Below are 21,010 nucleotides of genomic sequence, written 5' to 3'. Positions count from 1 at the left end.
CAAAGCATGTAAATTCCTTTAGCATTTTTAATCATTTGAGATCTATTATTTTATTGTATCAGATTTTCAGTAAAAATAAAGTGGAACTCAGGAACGAAATTGTAGAAACCTTTAACTCTACAAAATAGATCTATATAGCTAGGTCCTTACATATGAAAAATTTTTGCTACCCAACTATTGAGCTAAAATAACAAAAATCATGTCCATAATAAGTTTTATTGTCAAATTTTTGTTTTATTTCTGTCACTAATTCACTTTATTAAAAACTAATAATCAGACTCACTATGACAATTATTTTTCTTATAGAAGTGGCATTATTAGTATTTTAGAAATAAATATAGTTCTACTTTTGGTATGATAGAGCAGATGTATGTTTCCCTATCCTTGCCCCTCCCCCCTACTCCTCAGTATAACAAAAAGCCCTGGATATGATCTGCAAAAGAAACAAAAGGACCCTCTGATAGAAGGTGAGAAGAGGCAAATAGGCTAGGGGTTTGGAAACCTCAGGTCCCGCTGAGAAACAATATCATGGTTAGGTCTCTGTTTTTGTTTTTGGTTTTGTTTTTTTCAGCAACATACATCTCATACAAGATAGTGGGGACTCTGAGGATCCAGAAATACCAATGAGTGCAAAAATGAATAAATGAAAGAACAAAACTAGGAGATATCTACTCTCTCTAGCCATTCAACTTGAAAAGGAGCGGTACAGCCAAGCAGGAAACTTTTATACATTAATTGCTCTACTTTAGCCAAATGCTACAGAAAAATTGTTGACCACTCCTGCAAAGGCTGAGCAAAAAGCCTAGACTTTTACATTTGCCAAGCTGTAATAAAGTCATATCTTAGGCTATTAAAAAAAGTGAAATCATACTGAATGAAAATAGAAATACAATATGTCAAACTTTATAGAATGCAATAAATGCAGTGCTAATAAAAATTATAGAATTAAATATTTATATTAGAAACAATGAAGTTTTAAATCAACAATCTAAAATCTCATCTTGTAAAATTAGAAAAAGAAGAGCAATATAAAACCAACGTGGGATATTGAGAATTTTCTAACAAAATTAACAGAAAAATAGAGAGAAGTCACCATTGCTGTTTTCAGAAATAAAACAAGAATATCATTAAATAATCTTCAGTCTTCAAGGTGACAATAAGGAAATACCATGAAAACGTCTACACACATAAATATGACAACTTACATAAAATTGGCCAAGACCTTGAAAAGTAAAAATTACAAGTGATCAGATAAGAATGGATAATTTAAATAGCTATCTATTAAGTAAATTGAATTCATAATTTAAAAATATGACAAAAATAAAATAACCTGGCCAGATGGTTTTACTAAAGAGCTCTACCAAAACTTTAGGGAATAATCAACAATGATTCTACATAATATCTTCCAAAATATAAAGGAGGCAGGAACATGTTCAACTTATATTCTAAAGCCAGTTTTACCTTGATACCAAACAAGTAAAAATAGTACAGACAAAAAAAACAAACAAAATGAAACAAAGCAAAACAGCTTTATAAACCAATATCTCCCATGGATATAAAGGCAAATATACGTAATAGATTTTTGACAAATAAATCCAACAATATATGTAAAGAATTACACATCATTATCAAGTAAGATTTATTTCAGGAATGTAAGATTGGTTCAATGTTTGAAGATCAATTAATATATCCCACCATAATAATAACCTAAACAATAAAATTTACATAGTTATATTAGTTGATATCCAATCATAATGAAAACTTTCAAAAAATTAGAAGTAGAGGGGAAACTAACAGAACCTGAGGGGAAAAAAATGTTATTCAAGCACTTAAGTTAGTAACATACTTAATGGTGAAAGACGAAATGTTTTTCTCTAAAATAAGGAACAAATAAAGAAGGTCCAAAACTATTCAATATAGTTTTAAATGTATAGCCACAATAATAGGCAAAAAAATAAAGATAATGTGATTAAAATATTTAAATATATGTACAATTTCTTTTTGATGATCTATGTAGAAAAATGCAAAGAATCCTACAAACAAAAATTGAAACCTAGCACTAATAAGTATATTTATACAGGTTTCAAAGTATAGTTTCAAATAGTACCCATACAATATACAAAACAAAATTTAAAAATGCCATTTATATTCTCTGAAAAAGAAGAAATGATTTACCTAGACATACACTAACAAAACATGCATAGGATTTGTATGATGAAAATTATCAAAAAGTCCTAAAAAATAGAAAAATAGCTTTTGTTGCTTCAAGAAATCAACATAGTAAAAGTTGTCAATTCTCCTCAAATTGATATGTCTTATGCCATTCCTATCAAAGTGCCGACAAAATTATTTATAGACAAGATAATTCTAACATATATATGGGGAAAAAAGGAACTAGAATAGCTAAAGCAATTACGAAAAATAAGAGTAAAGTAGAAATAATTCTTCATTTCAAGTATTATTATATAGATAATTTATTGAAGAATGTATTATATTAATAGAGAGAGATGCACAAATGAAATAAGAAATATTATCCCATAAATATGACCAATTAATTGATTTTGACAAAATTGCAAAAACAATTAAATGGAGAAAGAACAGTCTTTAAAATAAATGATGCTGGAGTAATTGCATATCCATAGGCAAAAGAGTGAAAGTTAAAAAATGAACTCAGAAGTGTCGTATATTTAAATGTAAATAGCAAACCTATAGAACTTTGAAACCTGTGTCTTGCTGAAGAATTCTAGACATGAGAACAAAAGCATAATCTACAGAAGAAATAATTGACAAATTATTTAAAGAATGGGAGAAACTCCAGAGAAAGAACTAAAAAAAGAGAGGCAAGCAACCTTCCAGAAACAGAGTTCAAATTACTGGTTATAAGGATACTTGAGGAACTTAGTGGAAACTTAAAAAAAGAGATAGCAAGCTTTAAAAAGGACATAAAAGCCATAAAAAACAACCAATCACAAATGAAAAATACAATAACTGAAATGAAGAATACACTAGCAGTAACCAACAGAAGATTAAATGAAGCAGAGTATCAGATCATCAATTTGGAAGACAAGGTAGCAGACAACACCCAATTGGAACAACACAAATAAAATTAAATAAATAAATAAAAATAAATGAAGATAGTTTAAGGAATTTCTGGGGCAACATCAAGTATAATAACATTTACATCATAGGCATACCAGAAGAAGAAACTAGAGAGCAAGAAATTGAGAACTTATTTGAAGAAATAATGACAGCAAAATTTCTGAATGTAGTGAAGGAAATAGACATAGAAGTCAAGGAAGTGTAGAGAGTCTCAAACAAGATGAACCCAATGAAGCCCACATCAAGACATATCATAATTAAAATGCCAAAAGTTAAAGACAAAGAGAGAATCTTAAAAGTAGCAAGAGAAAAGCAGTTAGTTATCAGAAGGGAGCCCCCATAAGACTGTCAGCTGACTTCTTAACAGAAACTTTGCAGGCAAGAAGGGATTGTCAGGAGATATGCACAGTGATAAAAACCAGGGAACTACAGCCAATACTACTCTACACAGCAAGACTATCATTTAAAATTAAGGAGATATAAAGAGCTTCCCAGACAAGAAAAGCTAAAGGAGTTCACCACCACCAAAACAGTATTATAAGAAATGTCAAAGGGACCTTTTTACAAAGAAGGAGGAGAGAACATTAAATGGTAATAACTATCAAATGGTAATAACTATCAACAATCACTGTAAATGTAAATGGATTAAATGTTCCAATCAAAAGACATAGGGTAGCTGAATGGATAAGAAAACAGGACCCATACATATGCTGTCTACAAGAGACACACTTCAGATTAAAAAATACACACAGACTGAAAGTAAAGAGATAGAAAAAGATACTTAATGCAAATAAAGATAAAAGAAAAGCTAAGGTAGCATTACTTATATTAGACAAAATAGACTAAAAAAACAAATGCTATGATAAGAGACAAAGAGAGACATTACATAATGATAAAGGGATGAATCCTACATTAGAATATAACCCATGTAAACATTTAAGCACCCAACATAGGCACACTTAAGTACATTAAGCAAATATTAACCAACATAAAGGAAGAAACTGAAAGTGATATACTCATAGTAGGGGACTTTAACACAACGTTTATATCAAGGGATAGATTCTCCAGACAGAAAATCAATAAGGAAACAGCAGCCTTCAATGACAAATTAGATCAGATGGATTAATTGATATTTTTAGAGCATTTCACCCCAAAACAGCAGAATATACACTCTTTTCAAGTGCACATGGATCATTTTCCAAGATAGACGACATGTCAGGCCATAAAACAGGTTTCAATAAATTTAAAAATATTGAAATTACACCAAACATCTTCTCTGATCATAATGGCATGAAACTGGAAATCAATTGCAAGAAAAAAAGTGAGTCTAATGCTATGCCATCCTGAACAAGCCCAATCCCGTTTGACTTCAGAAGCTAAGCAGCGTTGGGCCTGGTTAGTACTTGGATGGGAGACTACCTAGGAAGACCAAGTGCTGTAGGCGTAAAAAATAAAAAAAATAAGGGATTGTAAGCTAACAAGATCCTTGCAATCTGTGAGGTCAACCAAGGGTTGCCTCGTCTGAAAAAAAAAAAAAGTGAAAAACATACACACGAAGAGGCTAAGTAACATGCTTAACAATTAATGATTAATGATTAGATCAAGAAAGAAATCAAAAGATATTCTGAGGCACATGAAAGTTAAAAAAGAACAACCAAAAATAAAAGGGAAATTAAAAGCAATACAGGCTTATCTTAAGAAACAAGAAAATCTCAAATAAATAACCTAACTCTAGACCTAAAAGAACTAGTAGAAGAATAGCAAAAAAAAAAAAAAAAAAAATCAGAGCAGAGATAAATAAAATAGAGTCTAAAATAAAAGAAAAAAATAATAATAATAAAATAAACAGAAACCAAGAGCTGGTTCTTTGAAAAGAAAATTGATAATCTTTTAACCAGATTCATCAAGAGAAAAAACGAGAGGACCCAAATAAATAAAATCAGAAATAAAAGGGGAAAAGTGAAAACTGACACTACAAAAATACAAAGGATTATAAGAAAATACTACCAAAAGTTATATGTCAGCAATTGGGCAATCTGGAAAAAATGGATAAATTTTTAGAAACATACAATCTTCCAAACCTAAATTAAGAAGAAACAGAAAATCTGAACAGACCAACTACTACTAATAAAATTGAATCATTTATCAAAAAAACTCCCCACAAACAAAAGTCCTGAACCGAATGGCTTCACAGGTGAATTTTACCAAACATCTTAAAAATAAATAACACCTATTCTTCTTAAACTATTTCAAAAAATTTAAAGGTGGTAAGGCTCTTAAGCTCATTTTATGAGGCCATTATTACCCCAATTTCAAAGCCAGACAAAGACATGGAAAAAAAATTATAGGTAGATATTTCTGATAAACATAGATGCAAAAATCCTCAACAAAATATTTGCAAACAGAATTCAGCAATGCATTTAAAAGATTATACACCATGATGAAGTGAGATTTATTCCTGGGATGCAAAGTTGTTTCAATATCTGCAAATCAATTAATGTAATATACCGCATAAACAAAATGAAAAATAAAAATCAAATGATCATATCAATAGATGCAGAAAAGGTATCTGACAAAATCCAGCATCCATTTCTGAGTGGAAATAGAGGAAACATACTTCAACATAATAATAGCAAACTTACAGCTAACATCATACTCCATAAAATCATTTTCTTACAATCAAGGACAAGATAAGAATGTCCACTTCCATCACTTCTATTTAACATAGTATTGGAAGTCCTAGCCACAGCAGACAAGATAAAGAAATAAAAGGCATTGAAATTGAAAAAGGAAGAAGTAAAACTGTCATAATTTGCAGATGACATGATACAACATATAGAGAACCCTAAAGATTCCACCAAAAAAATTTAGGACTGATAAATGAATTCAGTAAAGTTACAGAATACAAAATTAATATTCAGCAATCAGTTGCATTTCTATATACAAATAACAAATTATCAAAAATAAAAATTAAGAAATCAACCTCATTTGCATTTGCATCAAAAAAGTAAAATATCTAGATATAAATTTAATCAAAGAGGTATAAGACATAAGAAAGAAATTGAAAAAGCTATAAATAAGTGAAAACATAAACTGTGCTTACAGATAAGAATTAACACCATTAAAATGTCTATACTACCCAAAACAACCTAAAGATTCAATGCAATGCCTTGTAAAATATCAATGGTATTTATCAGAGAATTAAAGTAGATAATTTTTAAATTTATACGAAGCCACAAAATACCCTAAATAGTGACAGCAATCTTCAGAAAAGAAGAATGAAGTTGGAGGCTATAGTAATCTAAACAGCATGGTAGTGGCACAAAAACAGTCACAGAGATCAATGAAACAAAACTAAAAGCCCAGTAATAAACCCATGCCTATATGGTCAAACAATCTATGACAAAGGAGGCAAGAATATACAATGGATTAAAGGCAGTCTATTCAATAAGTGGTGTTGGGAAAACTGGACAGATAACATGCAAAAAAAATTAAATTGGACCACCTTTTTACTTTATATACAATAATAAGTTCAAAATTGATTGAAGACTTAAATGTAACACTGGAAGCTATAAAAATCCTAGAGGAAAACAGGAAGTAAACTCTGTGGTATTGCTCCTAGTAATGTTTTTTTCTGATATGTCATCTTAGGAAAGGGAAACAAACAAACAAAAAATGGCATTACATCTAAGAGTATTTATATAACAAAAGAAACTATCGACAAAATGGAAAAAAAAAAACACAACCTACTAAATGGGAGAAGACATTCACTAATGATATATCTGATAAGGGGTTAATATCTAAAATCTATGAAGAACTTAAGCAACTTAACACCAAAACAATTAGCGATCTTATTTAAAATGGGCACAATAGACATTTCTCCAAAGAGGACATACAGATGGCCAATAAACATATGAAGAGATACTCAACATCACTAATCATCAGAGAAATTCAAATTAAAACCACAGAGATATCACTTCATAATCAATCAATCAACAAACAAGTGTTGGTGAGGATGCTGAGAAAAGGGAATCCTTGTGCATTATTGGTGGGATTGCAAACTAATGCAGCCACTATAAAAAATAGAATGAAGTTTCCTCAAAAATTTAAAAATAGAACTACCTTTTGACCTTCTAGCAATTCCACTTCTAGGTTTTTATTCGAAAAAATTAAAGACACTAATTGGAAAAGATATGCATATCCCTGTGTTCATTGCAGAATTATTTGCATTATCCAAGATATGGAAGCAATCTATTTGATCATTAATAGACAACTAGGTAATAATAAAGTGGTACACATATAAAATGGAATATTACTCAGCCATTAAAAATAATGAAAGCTTACCATTTGTAACAACAGGGATGGACCTGGCAGGTATTATACTAAGTGAAGTAAGTCAGACAGAGGAAGACAAATTCCATATGATCTCACTTATATGTGGAATCTAAAGAACAAAATAAATGAAGAAACAAAACAGAAACAGACTCATAGATGCAGAGAACAAGCTGTTGGTTGCCAGATGGAAGCGGGGTTGGTGATAAGAGTGAAGAAGGTGAAAGGATTAGAAGGTACAAATTAGTAGTTACTAAATAGTGATGGGGATGTAAAGGATAAGAAATATAGTCAATAATAAGGTAATAACTATATATAGTGCTAGGTAGGTCCTAAACTAGTCAGGAGGATTACTTCAGAAATTATATAAATGTCTAACAACTAAGCTGTACACTTGAAACTTACATAAAATAATATTGAATGTCAACTGCAGTTGTAAAATTTTAAAAAGAGGGGAAAAGATGAAGGGGAGTAAGAGGTTCAAATTTCCAGGTATAAAACAAATAATTCATGGAGATGTAATGTACAGTATAGCGAATATAGTCACTAATATTGTGATAGAATACAGTGTCAGGTGGTTACTGAACTTATCATGGTGATCACTTCTTTAAGTATGTAAATGTTGAATAACTGATGTACAGAAACAAACTCATAGATGCTAAAATAACATTGTATGTTAGCTATATTTTAATAAAAATCTTTAAAATTTTTTTAAAGTTATAGGGAAGAGAAAATAAAAGAAAGTATAAATAAAACCAAGGTAAACAACAAAATGAAACAATAGTTAATTTGAATAAACAATTTAGCATGTAGTTACACGTAATAAATGCCAAATATTTCTACTGATCATCTAGTATGCTTCATAATATAGATTTTCATAGTCCATTAGATTATGACTACCTAGTTAATTTGTTTGCCTAACTGAAAAAAAAAATGGATGGAGTGACTAAATAATAATGCAAGAAAATATTAACTAAAATAGAGATAGTTATTACTTGCCCATTCCCAGGCAATCATCAGGCTAGGCCTTAGCAATACTATGTTGTAAAGCATATGCTTTGAGTTTAAAAGTTCTTGATCTAGTGGAGAAAGCATACTAGTGAATAATTACCAGGAAGGAAAGACACCAGGGTTATGGTATATAGAAATTTAGAGGAGTTATATAATATATAGGAGAAGGTCCTATCCCTGTGTTGGAGACAGAGATTTGAAGCAAACTTCCCTCACTGAAATTTTAAAAACTAATAGAAATTAACAGGACTCAGAAAATACCGAAGGCATTTGCTAAATGACACAAACTTGGGCTATGATTATAAATCTGAATTTCTTAAATGTGGGAAGGACAGCAAGATTATTCAAGTTAAAAAGTCATCTTTACTAACTTCTAATAATAATAGAGGCTATTTTTTAACACTCCCTTAGTCATTATGCTAATTCCTTTAAAAATGAAATCTGTCATTAGTAATTTATTGAGTGTTTTATATATTCCAGGCAGTGGGGGTATTTATTTTTTTATACTTTCCCTGCAAGGTAGCTATTGTAATTTGGTGGTAAACGCTCCAGGTAATATAGCTAGAAAATGGTAAAGAAGATATTTTAACTTGAGGCAATCTAATTCTAATTTTCTTTCCACTCTTGCCTACCCCCTCATTTAAAAATAGTAATGTTCTAATAAAGAAAATGTTGAACCTTCTAATGACATCAACTTCAACCATAAGCCATCCTTATGATACATGGGGTTATATAAGTCCAGTAATGTGATACATGCTGGCTGGCATTCTCTTTGCTTTCCTCCTATGATGATATTTTTTATTATTTCTCACAGTTGCAGTTATAACAGTTGTAAAATAGCAATTATACTTGTTTTAATTCTTATACAATTTCTGTGATGTCAGCAAAGGTGATACATACTAGTATGGCTAAACAATTCTATAGAACCAGCTACCATTCTGATTGGTTAGTGCTATTTGATGCTAAATAGTGTCCATATTTATTGTGGTATATTCAATGTTACCCATGAAGTATTATTATCCCTCATTTTACAGAAGGAGATAGGGACTTTAAAGAACTTCAATACTCTCATTTTTCAGACTGCTCTACTATTCAAAAATTGTTGTCTATAAGTTCAGGAAACGTATTCAAAGATTATCTTCTGAAACTAGCTCTTAATGAATAAATCTATAAAAATATTCCTTAAAAACACTACAATAAGAATAACTAATATTTAGAAGCTGATGGGTAACTAATAACTAGTAAAGGTAATTAGCTGCATATAATGGACTTATCCTACTACACCAAACTGAAGTCTAAATACTATACTTAGTAGTCATTTCATTGCATTTATCTTTTTTGCTTCTGTTGTCAACTAAGGATTTGCTAGCACATTGAAGAACATTAGAAGAGGAGTAACTTATCAAATGTTATGCTGCTGTCAGCAACTAGTAGTTGAGGTTCCACATTAGCCAGAATATAGAACTGACAATATTAACATCATACACCAATACTGGGATATGAAAGATTGAGAAATCTATCAAAAGGTAAGAATTACAAATTTTAGACAGTAGTAATGCATTTCTTTATAGTAACTCTAAGAATCAGTTTAATGAACAATGGCTGGCACAAAGTAAATAATCAATCAGTGGTAATCAGAGGGGAAAAGAGAAAAAGCTATAGCAAGAGATGAACAGAAGGCAGTTCCAGAGATGGGTCTATATTTAGGGAAGAGGCAATGATGTAACATAGATTTGAGAATTATGAGGCAAGTTTAGTAAAAGGAGTAGATGAAGTTACCAAGATATATGTCTAAACTAATGGGAGACAAATGCAAGGCAAGACCATGTGTTAACAATGAAGCTTTACAGATATGCAGTAAGAAAGGAACCAGCAAAAGGACCTACGGCCAGAGTTTTCTCTTCAAACAATCTACAGACTAGGAAGGGGTAGAAAGATTAGTCCAGAGGCAACCATAAGACACAAATGGGTTATTCTCAGAGAGATTCAGACAGAAGGCTAATGAAAAAAGTTAAGAGAATATCATGAACAGATATATAAGGCAAAAAGGAAATATCTTGTTAAAAGATGAATGAGAGCACTAGAATATCAGATAGCAACATTCCTTGGAAGGCTTTGACTATCAAGCTAATGCTATTACGTTCTAAATTTAATAGGTACTGGAATGTAACAGGTTGTGGTAATTGTAATCCATAGTTGAAAATTAAATCTCGGTTTTCATTTCCATATAATTATTTTTTCACTTTGGTATTTGTTATTTTTCCTTTGCTTCCAGACTGGAATACTAGGTTCATAATTAATTCTAACCCAAATATTGTTATTGTGAATTCCATAGTAGAGTAGTGGAAATAATTCAGACTTTGAATATTGAAAAATATACATATTCATAAAAATAAAAGTAGTAAATCTTTCTGATGAGTTAAAAAAGCATAGTTAATATATTTCAGAATACTGAACATTTCCATCAAGCAAAGAAAAACCATCTATTTAATACATAATAACATGAGAAAAACATGAATTATTTAAAAATAATTTTCTTTAGGGATTTCTATTCATATCCAAAAATGACATAAATAATGAGATTGAGTCAGATTTTATAAGTATTAAAATTATTATTTAGAATGTGAAATCACCAACACAGTGACTTTTTTAGTTCCCAGAATGTCATTTTAACATGATATAGATGCAGTTCATAAGGAATTAAAACTAAGAAATGCAATTAGCTGTAATTTATTTTGTTATACATTTCAGTGAAAATTAGCCATTAAAATCTTTAAGTAAATTTATTCTTCTGCCCATGAGGGACATTCCAAATAAACAGAAAAAGAAGGTGTTCTTTTTCTATTTTAGTTCTGCTAAATTTTCTCCCCTTTGCTTCTTAACAGTATTAATGTAGTTAGAGGTGGTTTATGTGATGAACTTGGGTTTACCTTTGCTTCAATCTGTTTAGTATCTGGATTCTGAAACAAAAATTTGATTTTGCTCTTGCCATCATCTGAAGAACCTTTAAGCTGAGAAAATTTGTACCTCCAAAGTACAGACTAAAGGAAAAAAAGAAACATGTGCAAGTCAGTACAATTAACATTTGCTTTAAAACCAAGATATAGTTCTAGCTTGTGAGAAAAGTTAATTATATTAAATTAGTACCATATCCCAATATTAAAAATAAATTAAAATAAATTTATCAAAGGCTAAAATTTAGTATTCAATATATATTTAATTTCTAGATAAGTTTTGTACCCATGAAATAATTATTTCAAAAGTATATATACAAATAAATTGGAACATTTTGTTTTATTTTATCATGAAATAAAGCAACCTAACTTAAAGCATATGTCTAGAAAGTGAATAAGCAAAAAACACCTATTATTTGTTTCTTGTTTTCCATCACGAGAAGTAATAAGATAATTTAATTTATTTTTTTAATTTTTCAAATTAAATTTATCAGGGTGAAATTGGATAATAAAATTATGTAAGTTTTAAGTGTACAATGCTATCGAACTTCATATGTATACTGCAGTATGTGTTAAATTTCCTTTTGTTGCCATATATTTGACCAACTTTATTTTTTTTTTCAATTACTTTTGGCATTCAATAATAGTTTCGGTTGTACAGCATAGTGATTAGAGATCTATATAATTCACAAAAGGTTCACCCCCACTAAACCTAGTACTCCTCAAATATTTATTTATTATATATTTATTGCATATTACATATTTATTGCATATTACATATTCATATTTTTATATTTTACATATTTATTACAACATTGCTTTCTTATGCTACAATTCATATCTCCATGTCTGTTTTGTAACTGTCCATTTGTACTTCTTAATCCCTTTGCCCTTTTTCACCATCCCCTCAATCTCACTCCCATCTTATAGCCCTTAAAATATTCTCTGTATCTATGAGTTTATTTCCATTCTTGCTGTTGTTGTTTATTTTGTTCTTTAGATTCCACATGTACGTGAAATCATGTGATATCTGTCTTTATTTGACTTACTCCATTCAACACAATACCCTTTAGGTCAATCCTGCAATATCATTTCTCATCCCTTCCTTTTAGTCTGTGTGTGTCTTTTAATCTGATGTTAGTCACTTATAGGCAGCATATGTAGGGGGCTTGTTTTCTTTTCCATTCAGCCACCACATATTTTGGTTGCAGCACTTAATTCATTTCCATTTGAGCTACCTGTTGATAGGAATGTAGTTATTACTATTCTTTATTATTGTTTTTAATACATTTTTTTTTCTTCTTAACAAAGTCCCTCCAACATTTTCTGTAACACTTGCTTGGCATTGATAAATTCTTTTTAGCTTATTTTTGTCTGAGAAGCTCTTTATCTGTCCTTCAACTCTAAATGATACTTTTCCTGGATAAAGTATCCTTGTTTGTAGATGCTAATTTTTCATCACATTAAATATTTTGTGCCAAGCCTTTCTGACCTGCATAGTTTCTTTTGAGGAATCAGCTGTCAGTCTTATGGGTGTTCTTTTGTAGGTAACGAATTGCTTTTCTGTTGCTGCTTTTAAGATTCTCTCTTTGTATTTACCTTTTGGCATTATAATGTGTCTTGGTGTGAGCCTCTTTGGGTTCATCATTTCTGGGACTCTTTGAGCTTCATTGGGTTGTATGTCTATTTCCTTCACCAGGTTATGGAAGTTTTCTATCATGATTTCTTCAAATAACTCTTCAGCTTCTTCTTCTCCTTCATACCCCTATGACACAGATAATTTTATATTTAGTTTTGTCCTATAGTCTCCCTAAATTATTATTATTGTCTTGGTTCTTTTTTCTTGCTGTTCTGATTGAGTGTCCTTGGCTTTCCCATCCTCTATATCGGTGATTCAATCCTCTTCTTTATCCACTCTGTTGATTCCCTCTAATATACTCTTCATCTCAGGCAATGTGTTCTTTAATTCAGATTGGTTTCCTTTTATAATTTCCATTTCCATTTTTGTGTGTTTTTTTAATCTCTTTGTTAAAGTTCTCACTGAATTTATCTACACTTCCCCTAAGTTCATTGAGTATTTTCATTAGCAGTGTTTTGAACTCTGCATCTGTTATATTGCTTGACTCCATTATTTCTGGCTTTCTGTTCTGTTCTCTCATATGGTTTCTGCTTCTTTGTCTTCTCACGTTGGCTGCCTTTTTGTGTCTGCTTCTAGTACTAAGCCAAGCTCATAAGTCTCCAGTCTTATTTGCATGGCTTTGTGTAGTAGGTGTCCAGTAGCATTGTCCTGAGAAGGGTCCAGATGCAGGCCAAGTTTAGTCTCAGTCTTTGCTACTCTGGGGCCACATGTCAAGATTCAGCAAGCAATCACTAGATGCTGTGCTTATAGTTGCCTCAAAAGACCACACTAGAAATTGAGGCCAGCTGCCACCAGTGTGAGTTGTGGAGTTGGCTCATCAAGGAGCACCAGACTCCCAAGGATACAATTGGATGTGGCTTGGGCAGGGCTGCAAGTTGGGGGATGCACAGTTTCAGGGAATCCTCTGGGCAGAGCTACCTCTGTTATCCAGTTTGATGATGTCTTAGATATGGCAGTGTTGTGTCAGCATTCTGGGAGGAGGGAGGCTTCAACAGAGGAGCAGTGAATACCACCAGCATTTCAGCCCATAGAGAACCTTGCCTCCGGTCCTCGCTCCAACAACTCGGAGTTCCTCTGTAAGTCCCGGTTGCTCCCCGTGCAGCTGACCAGGCACTGGTGCTCAGAGTGAGCAAGTCCATCACCGCAAAACTCCGGTTGCAGACTTAGCTCCTTTAAGATGTGTCTGCAGTTGCCGGCTGCTGCTGCCGCAGCCTGTCTCACTCAGCCAGTTGGGACTGGGTAGCCTCACATCATCGCCCCCTCTTACCTCCAATTGTTGCAGGGTTATTTCTCATTTTTCTCCCTAGTTATAGTGCTTCTGTTCACCTAGATCCCAGGAGACTCTGCTTGTTCTTGCTCCATGTTTCCATCACAACTTTGATTTGGTCACAAGAAGGATGAACAAAGTCTCTATTTTCAATGCCACTTTTTTCTTCCCCCAACCCTCTCTATTCTTATCCATCTTCCCTTTCCTCACATTCCCTCTAGTAACCACTAATCCACAGTCCAAGTCCATGAGTCTCTGTTTGTCACGTTTATATGTTGCTTTCAGTTTTATATCCCACATGTCAATGAAATCATATGGTTCTCAACTTTTTCTGTCTCACTTATTTTGTTTACCATGATAATCTCAAGATCCATCCATGCAAATGGCAGTGCTTTGTCTTATGGCTGAGTAATATTCCATTGTATAAATGTATCACATCTTCTCTATCCAATCTACTATCAAAAGACACTTTGGTTGTTTCCATGTCTTGGCCACCATGAATAATGCTGCTATGAACATCAGAGTGAATATATCTTTATGGATAAATGTTTTCAAATGTTTTAGATAGATATCCAGAAGAAGGATTGCTAGGTCATGAGGTAATTCTGTTCTTAGTGTTTGAGAAAACTCCATACTGTTTTTCATAGTGGTTATACCAATTTACATTTCTACCAGCAATGTATGGGGGTTCTTTTACCCTCACAACCTCTCCAACACTTATTATTAATTGTGTTGTTGATTATAGCCATTCTAACAGTTGTGAGATAGTATTTCATTGTGGTTTGATTTACATTTCTCTAATAGCTAGTAAAGTTGAGCATTTTTGTTGGAAAAATGAGTTTGTATGATGCTACACTAAAGCTTAGAAAAAAATATGTAACTTTTTTGTTTTCAATTTTTTTTATTCTGGTGTAGTTCATATACAATAGTATAGTTTCTAATTACATACATGGAATGAGATTAGGAGGATTTTAAAGACCAGAAACCCCTTGTTCCTAATCACTTATTTTTGGTGTCTTCTTGATCATAAGCTGGCCTAAATTCCATTAACAGTAAATTATAATGCATATATTTCAGGAAAGCTAATTCATTTTTTTTAAATATACTGAAATAAAAACAAATGCTGATCATAGAGCTATAAGTATTAAAATATAAGCCATACTTTATATCCTATTCAGAAGCCACATGACTTTGGGAAAGATTCTTCATTGACTTGAGCCTAGTATATTCTAGTATAAATCAACTCACAAATATGTCCACATAGAGGGCAGTCTGTTCTGGGTACCTAAGGTAGGACAAAAAAGGCTAAGCTTCATTTACAGATGGACAGATTCATCATGTTAGAGTGTGAGTGGACAAGGTGCAGCTTTGTAAATAAGCATCTTCATGCATCAAGCTTTGTATAGGGTGGCCAGCATTTACTTCATACCAGAATATTCTCCTGGTCGGCACAAATGGAACATGTAGAGTCCTTGCTGATAAAATTAAGTGCATTTGGACAAAAGGTGCTAAAGACAGCTTGTTTCTTCAGGTCTCTTGTGGTGAAGTGAGAAGTATTTAATATTTCTGTGTCCTTGAACCAGTTTGTGTACCAACTTGCTTGTTGAAACCTGTCCCCAGCATCTGAGTAGAATGAAGCTGTTAGGAAGCCTGTCAAAGTGTCAGTGGGAGAAAGGGGAAATTATAGGTGGTATGTATAACAAAGATGCACAGGAAACAAAGGACAAGCGGAAGTTCTGTAGGGTTTATAAGTGGCAATCTGAATACTTTTATGATAGAGGTCTTGATTATTATATGATTAAGATAAAAACTATTTTATAGTTTGGTATATTTTAAATTTTGCATTGCATTCTTTCAACAAGTTAAAAATGAAAGTAAGTAAATAATAAAAACCTAACTGAAGATTCTAATATTTTAAAAAGTTGATAATGGGTGTATAATTGAACAAAATCTATTTTTATGTTTACCCATTTACCACGGTAACTACAATATCACTAATCACATAAAAGTAAAATGGTGCAAATTAGAAGGTATATGAAATATTAGTAGTTATGTTTTTAAATGTGCCCAAAGAGTTGTTGTAATATTTTAGATACATAAATATATTTACAAATTATTCTTTAAGCATACATTTTTATTTAGATCAAATGATTCTCCTTTTAAAACAAACCTGGTTATTCTGAACTTAAAGTTTTTCTTGTTCAGGTATCATAGTGAAGCTTTTGATATTAGTTTGCCTCCATTAGAAGAAAAACTTCATAATTAAATGATGCAATTTGTCTATTGCTATTTCAATTAGAAAATTTGTTAACTCTAATAACTTCTTTCATTTAATTTGTAAAATCAAAATAAAATTTTAGAAATTTTATTAAATCAAAATCAAAATATCTCTACTGTTATGAATACTATCATAACTTCAGTTAAAACTTCAGCATTAGATAAGTTATTTGTAATTGCCATGGTTATATGGATATATACTATACATCACATATATAGAGCATGGTGTTGTGGTAAAAATCAATATTTTTCTAAATTAAGAAATGTATGTAGCTAAAGTATACTTGGATTGGTTTTTGTGAATACTCCATTCATAATTGCATCTTAACAGGTTCTAATACTCTACTAAATATTGTACCCAAAATAATTACCCTGCTTATTAAAGCTTAGATAATTAATATAAATGTCTTAGTTTTTCTTTGCTATGCTTAAATGTATGTTCATATTTTAGGGATAATAGCCTTTTAAATATAACGTTTGAACAGAACTATTTTACAGGTCCACCAATATCACAAAAACAATTTATTATCTAATAAATAATTATTTATTATCATATTGTGGATAGTAAATTGCATTATTACTCCATTTATTGACTACAGAGGGGCCTGATATTCAACTAGAATTACAGGGAACTCAGATTAGAGGAGAATGTCCTACTCTCATCTCTTTTCCAGAGACCTGACATCTTTATTTACTTGATGATCAATAATTATAAATGCACAATATATTTCACTTGGTACCTTTTTTTGTTTGTGATTATCCCCACTATATCTGTGATATCCTTCAAAACCAGGTGCCCATTCTACTCCTGATATCGAATATAAAAAAGGTAGTTAACTTAGACCATTTAAAGTACAAGGCAAATGTTAAATACAAGTGAAGTAATAAAATGAAGGCCTTAGGTAAGTAAGGTACAAGTAAAAACATGAATCCATTTTTTAATTAGCATAATATCTCGCTTTCTCATTCTCTCTTCATGTCCACCCCCGACACACACACACACACACACACACACACACACACACACACGAGTCTTTTATATTTCTACAAAAACAAAGCTCTTTCATGCTTCTGGCTTAGCAGTTTCTGTTCTCTCCACTTAAAACTTCTTCCCCTAACTAATTTCATAGCTGTTCCATTCTCTCCAATTTTTAGGCCCTACTAGAAATATCAATGCCTCAGACAGCCTTTTCCTGTTAAACTATTAAAAGGCCGTTCTGAAGTTCTCTGTCTCAGTACCTGGCTCATTTCCTTCACAGACTTGACTACAATCAATCTGTGATTGCCCTGCTCTGTCTCTCTCCATTATAAAGAAATCTTGAAATGAATGTGTAATTGCCCTAAATATCTCATCATTGCATTCCTCGATCCTAACAGAGTAGCTGATATACAGTAAACACAGAGTGAACTTAACTTTTGTGAAAGAAATGCATTAAGAGAGAAAAAATACTAAAGAAGAAAAATGTCCCTTTTATTCCCTTTATCCTTAAGCTGTCTTATTGTTGGAGGCATGCAATTGGGAAAGGTGGGGAAAACATATACTAAAATGAGAACTTATAAAGTACTGTGAGATTTCTAACTATCAATAATAATCTTACTTGTTTGAACTTGAATGAAATCAAGTCCAAAAGGAGAAAAAGATCCAAACAAAACTGAAAATAAATAAATTATGGCAATTTATGAAAACTTAATTGAATGTTTTGAAGTCTGAAATTTGACCCAAAGTCTTCAATGTAAATAATCGCAGACTGGAGTTTCATTTTCTCAAGTTTTTCCATGGCTAATTTCTGCTTGATTCTGGAGAAAAAGGATGTCAAACATGTTCAAATACATTTGGTGAAGATCATTCGCACAATAAAATCTGAGGATAGTTTTAGAAAAGAAACTCATTTAACTTTATTTTACCAAGTAGCTTTTTCCATGGTATACATTTCAAGAAATGATAAAAATCTGCACTGTAAAATGAAATATTTAATGAATTTAAGTATAGTAATAATGAATTTAAAATACCTTACTGATTTATTAGAACATTTATTTGTTTGTGACCAGCAGAAATAGTGTTTAAGTCAACATATTCTTTGAATGATTATGAAACGATAAATATAAAATGCATCTGACATTTTTAAGATATATGTAAATATTTTTAAGTGCCTAATATCTGGAAGCAGAAGTAACTATACGTATGAAGAAAGAACAGCACAATAAATCACAATATTTTCAATGTTGTATTTGTAATGCAGTCTTTAAAGATGACCAAGAAAGTAATATGAAAATATACAGTAAAAGTGAATCGACCAAAGTGCTCTCACAATTAAAAATTTTGAAAAATAATCAATTCTACAAAAAAAATGATTTGCCTCGGAGCTACTCTTTCTAATAGATATGTTTTATTTAAAACAATGCAAGCAAACAGATAAATGCTAAAAGCCTTGAATGCAATGCCATTTGAGGTTTATAATTTAAGGTCATCATTTCTAAACCAAGGAGTAATCTTTATAGAATATGCTTGCAATAGTGATTAATGCATGTGTAATAGAAGATGGAACATTGATTATTATCAAGCAGAATATTTTATGTGAAGATAACGAGGTACATAATATGTAATCTATCATTTATTCCTCACATTGATAGGTGAACACATATACAGATCAATTTAAACATACTTCATTTGCAGCCTGCAAAATATTGTGTGTCTGCTGTTGTCCTTGCATGGGACATTGCTTTGTTATTACAAGGAACATAACACTGTATGAGGCCCTTTCCTACATTTTCTCTCATCTCTGTGAGAGCTATGTATTAGAGAAAGAATTGCCATTTTCCTCATGATATAATTAATAAAACACCATATACGTTCATAATATTCCACAGCTAATAAGTGTGAATCAAACCCAAGCCTGTTATTCTCCATTCATATTTCTTTTTTTATCTCAACCTGCTTCTTTGTTTTTTACAATTATTTTCTTAACTAAACTGGGCATGCTTATAGATGAATTTTATTGCAAATGCCTGAGTCCTTTCTTAAAATAGAGGAAGAACCCAGAGTCCCAGTTAGAACAAGACACGAAACCCAGAAAATTAATTTACTAATTTTTTTCAAGCATAGTATGTTCTGAGTCATAGTTTCCTTTATTTATAATTCTGTTATTATTTTATGCTTTTATTTCTCTTTCTCTCTAGATAAGAAAAAAAATATTCCTATGAGCTATTCATTTTTTAAGATTCATTTTTAGATTTGGCTTAAAATTTGGAAATACAAGTGATGCAAAAAACTTCACTGGGAAGGAGAAAAAGAAACCTGTCCTTACACTTTATTTTTGCCATTTATAACAAAAATTTTCAAAACTTGTTATAATCCATCAGAGAGCTGGGATGCAAAGCTAGCTGTAACCAACAGACACAGGTTAATGAACAAATTAACCTTTGTAGAGTATGAAGTGATCCTTAGATGCAGACTATTCAAAAATAAAATTGAGTAATTATGTATAAATGAAAAATGAGGTTACACAAATGATAGTGAAAACATTTTTGTTGAACAAAAATAAGCAAAACACACTCCAATGCATCCTTTATTATTTTCCATTTCAGTTCAGTGTTCACATGCTCAATTTTTCATGCCCCACAGAAAAATCCCTCTATAAGAAAAATATTTTCTACATACGAAGATAATTTAAGCAGTATGTAACCTATTTTATAAAAGACAGAAGTAAGATTTTACTACATAGAGGGCAAAAATTCTAAAAGAACAGTCTACGTGGATGACAACATAATACATATAACACATTATAAATTACAACAAAGATGCTTTGAAACCAGGTTCTAATTTTATACTCCCCATAATATCAATTGCCTGGTATTTGACATTTAACTAACGTTTGCCAAGGAATAGCCAGAAGTATATTTTTTCTTGCAAATAATCTTTTTTATTATATATATTTGTATGTATATATGCATAATTTTCATTTAGAGGTGATGTACACTATTATATTAGTTTCAAGTATACAGTGCAGTGATTAGATATTTATATTCTTATGAAGTAATCATTCCAATAAATCCAGTATCCATCTGAAACCATATATAGTTATTATAATACTACTGACTATATTTCTCATCCATACTCTACATCATGACTATGTTGTAACTACCAATTTGTACCTCTTAATCCCCTCCACCCTTCACTCATTCCTCCAACCCACAATCTAACAACCATCAAAATACTCTTATATCTATGAGCTTGTTTCTATTGTTTGCTCATCCTATTCTCTAGATTCCACATATGACATTTTCCCTTCTCTGTCTGACTTACTCCGCTCAACACAATACCCTCTAGGTAGATCCATGTTGCTGCAGATGGCAAATTTTCATTCTTTATTATAACTTAGTAATATTACACATTTTATATATAAATATATATTTACTTCTTTTTCATCCATT

General features: G+C 31.4%; 1 protein-coding gene across 1 annotated transcript in view; it reads right to left on the bottom strand.

Moving 5' to 3' along the window:
• Positions 1–21,010, bottom strand: part of SNTG1 (syntrophin gamma 1) — a 280,357-nt gene that overhangs the window by 16,130 nt on the left and 243,217 nt on the right. The window contains exon 16 of the mRNA XM_011372125.1: positions 11,373–11,483. Coding sequence (XP_011370427.1) covers positions 11,373–11,483 — 111 coding nt within the window. The remainder of the gene's footprint in view (positions 1–11,372; positions 11,484–21,010) is intronic.

Source organism: Pteropus vampyrus, unplaced genomic scaffold (genome assembly GCF_000151845.1).
Source record: "Pteropus vampyrus isolate Shadow unplaced genomic scaffold, Pvam_2.0 Scaffold201, whole genome shotgun sequence".
Classification (NCBI taxonomy): Eukaryota; Metazoa; Chordata; class Mammalia; order Chiroptera; family Pteropodidae; genus Pteropus; species Pteropus vampyrus.
The sequence above is the reverse complement of the archived record's forward strand: the minus strand, read 5'-3'. Positions and strand labels throughout refer to the sequence as shown.